The following is a 6,722-nucleotide window of genomic DNA, read 5'->3' on the forward strand; positions in this document are numbered from 1 at the left end:
TTTGTTTATATATGTACATATCTAATATATAATTTCGAAATAGATTTTGTAAGGCTGTCAGGTTTGGTTGGGAGCTTCAAAAACAAATCAAAATTTCTATGACGATGGTTGAATATTCATTGTTTTTCAATTCAAATAAATTTAATAAAAAAACAAATGAATGTTTACTATTAGATTAACAACGTTTAAGCGGTTTATATTACAAATACCGAGCGAAGCCGGGTAAAACCACTAGCGTTTTATATTTTAAAAATAGATACATATATAAATATATATATATATATATATATATATATATATATATATATATATATATATATATATATATATATATATATTCAAACGTATATACGTTTTATTAATGCAATTTATATTGATCTATTTTAAGTAGGCTTAAATAGAATTATTAAACCTGGTGCTTCGGTAGTGCGAGTTTTTAGCTCGCAATTTTACCGATTTAAAATTCAGCACACTTCCAATTAACCCTTTTTAACGAAAACAAAATATATTGTGGCTATTCCAATAAACACTATCCCACATGTTTCAATAGAAAATACTCAATATAAAATAGTATTAATAGTGAGATCATTTGTCATTTGTCAAACAGTGTAATCTTTTAAATAGACTAAGATGTATTGCAAACATAATTTATGATTTTATGAACGACAAATAGCATTTAAAAATCAAAATTTTCAAGATGTGATTCAATTTGAAACTCGGTTAAAAAAATCATTTATTTTATCTACGTTTATTTTTTATTTATTTTATTTTTTATTTTTTATTTTTTATTTATCTACGTTTTTTTTATTTTTTTTATTTACGTTTATCCTTCTTTTTGAAGATAAGTACTTTATTAAATTTAATATTGACTCTAGATTTTGGTAGACAAAATATTGTTTAAAGACATCATACTGTTAAAACTTCCAACTTCTTGATCAGAAATTTTAACCATTATTTCTTCGCTACAACTGAATACATCAGCGGAATAAAAATTGTTTAAATTAAAATACTGACACTAAAAATACATAATTAACAAACGATATAATCATATTCCAAAGTGAAGTACCTTACGAATGGGGTGTTTCTATTCACAGTTGAACGCCCTCGCAAGAAATCGAAAACCACTGAATGGCGCAATTACAAACATTTACGGTTTACAAAAGGCGTTTCAATGGAATATTCGCTTGTATTTTTACTATATTTTTTTTGTTTAGAGTCAACTGTACTGACTCGTGCTGTATGTATGTACGTACTAGCATATGCCCCATTTGTTCCGACAATGCAATGACTGCAATAATGACCCGGTGCACCGGAGAGTAAGAGGCGTGCCGCCGGGTAATTCGAGAAGCAGCTGTTGCTGCTCACTTGAGAACGGCAACGAAAGGGTTAACGGATTTGTGAAATTATTATATATTGTTATTGGATTGCAGGTCAAGATGCAGCCGTTCAGCTCCAGCAGACAATGCAAGGTGTCCGAGCTGAAGTTCTCCATAGCGCGGCTGATGGCGCCAGAGCCGTCGGCTTTCAGGCAGTATAGGGAGCCTGCGCCCCCGCCCCCTGCGCCCCCAGCCGCCACCCCCGCGCCCCCACCTCGGCACAAGACGTTCGCCTGTGGCGACTGTGGAAAAGTCTTCAATGCCCACTACAATCTCACCAGACATATGCCTGTCCACACAGGCGCCAGACCTTTCGTTTGCAAGGTATATACATACATACAGTAAGATGCAGAGAAATCGCATCACTTTCAATTGTTCGATGTTTTCGATTTTTTTTTAATTACATAAAGCTATACACAAGTTTTTTTGGTTTTAATGTCTTTTTCAAATGTCTCTAGCTAAAATAATATTACAGTATATATTTTTCTATGAATTAAAATACATAGGCAATGGACATATGACAACAATAAATAGTAATATAATAATTACTAGACAATCGTCTTGCTTCTATGATGGGATGGTACCTGCCGGCAGGGACAAAACGATTTTTTTTTAGTATGACGTCCGAAATTTCTGCAAACCATACATTTTCAACAGTTTTTTTAACTCATAATTTGCCCCAGGGTGTTGTTTTTATTCCCTTTGCTTTATAATAGCCCATAATTATTCGATAGGTTGTAAGTCGGGGCTATTGTCTGGTCATTTTAGTGATGAATATCTACTTTCTCTTAGTATTTTTTTATTTGTAATAAAAAAATTAATAAAATGCTATTAAATTTGTTTGATGATATCAATCACTTATTTTAAATACAATAAATATCATTAGTGCCCGATGATAATTTGCAAAATCGGCCTGAAATTTTGAAGTCGGTTGACTTTGAAAGATGTTGTTCAATAAAAGGCGGAAAAAAATTCCCAAATATTTTTCATAGTCTATAGTCTTCACTGTGCCATTGAAAAAACGTAGCACCCCCAGCTTGATACGTTCAGGGGTGTAGAAATAATCGTGGTCGCAACATTTTTGACTTTTCTAAGAATAAAAAATCCCAATTTCGGTTTATTAAATTTAGTGATTTTTTTTTATTTTCATCACATTGATACGAGAATTATAATTGATTTTTTTCATAAAGAGTGCACATGTTTAAAGGGTCGAAAAAAATAGTGGAAGAAAAATCGAACAACTGCCACTTCCGGTTGACGAATGCTTACCAAATTTTATACATTATTTTAACTTGGTATTAAGCTTAAACTCTAGCTTATTACCAAGAAAAACAAAAATACAAAATAATAAAAATTAATTATTTTAGACATTAGACAAAATAAGGGTAGTTTTACAATATTTCATTTTTCACCGTTTATTTATTAATGAAATATTATTTTTATAATATTTCATTTATAAATAAACCTTTCTGATGATTCGGGTACCGACTTAGATTCGGAGAATGTCCCAAGTGATGTGGAAATTTGCTATGATTTTTAGCTGTTATTTTTTTGTTATACTTTTTATATTAAAATATATGTAAAGTAATCCATTAATAATTTATGGTGTTATTGTATGCCTATGTACATACATATGTACCATGAAATAAAACTGAACAATATTTACTGCTGGCTAAACGATGTTCCTATACATGTGTACACAAGTTATTAATATATAAGACTTAGTGAACTTAAATATCTGTAGCAACATGAAAGTTAATACTGTTACATATCTACATATATATATATATGTACATATTTATCTGGCTAAACCTCAAATTTGGTCGAGTTTGGGTTGCCATACTGTGAGTTAGAACCAGTTCGACCATGTTGGTGGTTACCAATTTGCTTCCTTCCCGAATGTCATATTAAATAGCGTGCATTAATCCACACCCTCATTCTATTCTATTCACCTCATAGTGCTTATTGAAAAGCTTTTTATTGATATGACTTGTATGTTCTATGTTTAGGTATGTGGCAAGGGATTCCGCCAGGCTTCAACCCTGTGTCGCCACAAGATAATCCACACAGCGGAAAAACCCCATCGTTGTGGCGTCTGCGGAAAAGCCTTCAACAGATCATCAACCCTCAACACGCACGCTCGCATCCACGCCGGGGTCAAGCCGTTCGTGTGCGAGACCTGCGGCAAGGGCTTCCACCAGAAGGGCAACTACAAGAACCACAAACTGACCCACAGTGGCGAAAAGGCCTACAAGTGCTCCCTGTGCAGCAAGGCTTTCCACCAGGTGTACAACCTCACCTTCCACATGCACACCCACAACGATCGCAAGCCCTTCACTTGCCACATATGCGCTAAGGGCTTCTGTCGCAACTTTGATTTGAAGAAGCATACGCGCAAGTTGCACGTGGGGTCTGGAAACTCTCAGCTGGCGTCTTCGCCCCCTGGAGCTCCTACTCGCGAGGCTCCACCCCTGATGCTACCCCCCAGGCTGATGCCACCCACCCATCCACCCACTCCAGCTGCGCTCTTCTTCTCCAAGATATTGTGACCGGACGCACCCTTGTACTTCAACTGAGCGTGATGAAGGCAAGGGTCAACTGTGGAAGCGGTCCACTCAAGGACTTTTGTGTCGAAACTGTGAAACATCGCAATAGAGAGACATTGGCAAATAGGACAGGCATAACATCATTGCGATCTAAGTCCAATTTACCATACATATGCTTTCATCTGGATCAGGCTTCATATTGAATAATAAACACCACTCAATTGCTATGGCTTCGAGTGATTTCGCTAATACTGTTCTACCACCAGATCATTGATAATTGTATTCTTTGAAAGATTTGAGTAGGTATCATGAAAAGTGGAATTGATTTTTCAACTATATACATATATTATACCCCTCATACGCTCACTACCACAGGTATAGTCATTGCTCTAAGTACGAAATTAATTCGTAAAATATATCATTTATCAAGAATAGGCTTTTTTATACAGTTTGATTGCTGAGAAAATATTCTAACTATGCAAAAAAAAAATTATAGCTAATTGCTGATGACCGCTACTGTATGCTTAAAAATCATTGATCCTTGCGTTATATACTCATTGAACTTTTCAAAAGCGAAAATTGCCGAATTTTAGAAGGTCAAGTGGCAATTATTATATGCTAATTAGTATATGTATAGAATATTATGTATGTAGATGTACGTACCGCAGATTAGAGGTACGTTTATAATGAATTTTAAATATTTATTATTCCAAAGTAAGTGCATTTTTAATCAAATTTTCATCAAAAATGTAGAAAAACATATGATTAATCCTCAATTGTAGATTATATAGAAACCGCTCCAATAGAGCGACAATCAGCTGGAAGATTGAGTCTGATTTATGATGTGTTTTTTAAATTGAGATGCTCTGCGAGCAGTCAATGTCAATCTAGCGCAACGGCTTTGTATAAATTAATGCAAAATAATACTCTATTAATAAAACCGCTTGCAATTTTACAACACTTTTCATGTATGTGCTTAGGTATTGTTTTATATGTAATACTTAATTTTGTAAAAATAATACCAAGGAATTGTATAATAATTATATTATGCAGAATGTTTCAAATTTATTTACGCAATAGATAAAATACATAGTTAAATTTTCAAATATACGCTTTTAATTATCATTTTATTTAATTATTGAACGCTCTGTATATGTATGTATGTATCTATTTACGTGTTAAATTTAGATTTAATACAATTAAAATAATATGTAGTTATGGTTGCTTAGTTTTGAAATAAATAAACATTAATAACGGGACACGTTGCAAAAAATTATATATAAGTTATACCAATTAAATGTACATATGCATAATTTCCAATGACAAAATATAAATTTCGATCATATCCTTAGTAATGTGTAAACGAAAAGTTTGGTTTTCTTGTGAAGAATTCCGTTGTTACTTTTATTATAATATGAAATATAAATTTGCTGTAAATGTGTGATAAAACAATAATGATATCGCCATCGTACACATGTAAATAAATTATTATTAAATATATTATATCATCAATAAATGGTGTACCTTTATTCAGTTGTATGTATGTGTGATTATGCGTCGTTAAGTTAAGTAGGTAAGCATTGAAGGGGGTGTAAAAAAGGGGTAGGTATCGACGATAAAATCCGTGAATGGACGTTGAAGAGTGCTGGTGATGCATTAGCTGATTGAGACTTCCGATGGATGAACGGACAACCTCTTGTCACGAATCTCTTATCTAAGATCTCTACACAATGTGTGAATATCTCTCACCCACTATATAATTATTCGACGATCACCCTTTCACGGAAACTTCTCAAAGTGTACATTAAATTATTGAAACATATAAATAGATATGTATAATTATACTTGCCTTTCTAAATCAAAGCTCATATAAATATTTTCCAATCTTATAGATCAATAAGAATTGCGTATTTATATTTTATTTTATTGTTACAATCAATATACACTCGTCATTACAGATCGCTCCAATGCGACGAGTGTACGATAGCGGTCAAAAATACAATAATACATATACAATCAGAATACATAGCATATAACAATTAATCAGTACAGAAATAATATCCTTCACCGTTTGATTCTTTTGCAGTTCAAAAGATTGTTGTGTGATGAGCAGCATGGTTTTTCACCATGTCGTTCCACTACCACTAATCTTGCCTGCTTTTCATATTATACCATGTCTAAAGTTGACCGTGGACAACAAGTTGATGTAGCCTACTTTGACTTTCGAAAAGCATTTGATCTTGTCAACAATGACGCTCTTATGATCAGATTAGCTGAAGTGGGCTTTTCTCCACGTCTTCTTAAACTCTTTGCTTCTTATCTTAGTGATAGGAAGCAATTTGTTAGATATGGTATTTATGAATCTCCTTCATTTTTTACGCGATCTGGTGTAACTCAGGGGTCCACCTTAGGCCCTTTACTATTTACAATAGTCATTAATAACCTCCCAAAAGTACTACGCAATGCTTCATGTCTCTTGTTTGCTGACGACGTTAAACTATTCTTTGCTGTTAAGGATGAGAGGCAAGCCTCTCTCCTTCAAGCTGATATTAACGCTGTTTTAGAGTTCAGTTCCAGTTTAGGGCTTGAACTGAATACTAGTAAATGTGCTATTATGAGTTATGGACGTGCGAATTCGCTCTATTGTCACGGATATTCCATTGGATCCGTATTGTTGAAGCGCGTGGAATCAATGGTCGACTTGGGTATCACTTTTGATCCTCAATTCACCTTTCACAACCACATCAAGACAATCGCTGACGTTTCCTTTCGTCGACTTGGATTTGTCTTGAGATATGCT

General features: G+C 33.8%; 1 protein-coding gene across 1 annotated transcript; it reads left to right on the forward strand.

Moving 5' to 3' along the window:
• Window positions 1-1,259: 1,259 nt before the first annotated feature.
• On the forward strand, window positions 1,260-3,925 carry LOC143922201 (uncharacterized). Its single transcript, XM_077445421.1, has 3 exons — window positions 1,260-1,385; window positions 1,431-1,700; window positions 3,386-3,925. Exons 1-3 carry the CDS (start codon window positions 1,260-1,262, stop codon window positions 3,923-3,925), a joined length of 936 nt encoding a protein of 311 aa, XP_077301547.1.
• The last annotated feature ends 2,797 nt before the right edge of the window (window positions 3,926-6,722 follow it).

This window comes from Arctopsyche grandis, unplaced genomic scaffold (genome assembly GCF_051622035.1).
Source record: "Arctopsyche grandis isolate Sample6627 unplaced genomic scaffold, ASM5162203v2 HiC_scaffold_798, whole genome shotgun sequence".
Taxonomy (NCBI): domain Eukaryota; kingdom Metazoa; phylum Arthropoda; class Insecta; order Trichoptera; family Hydropsychidae; genus Arctopsyche; species Arctopsyche grandis.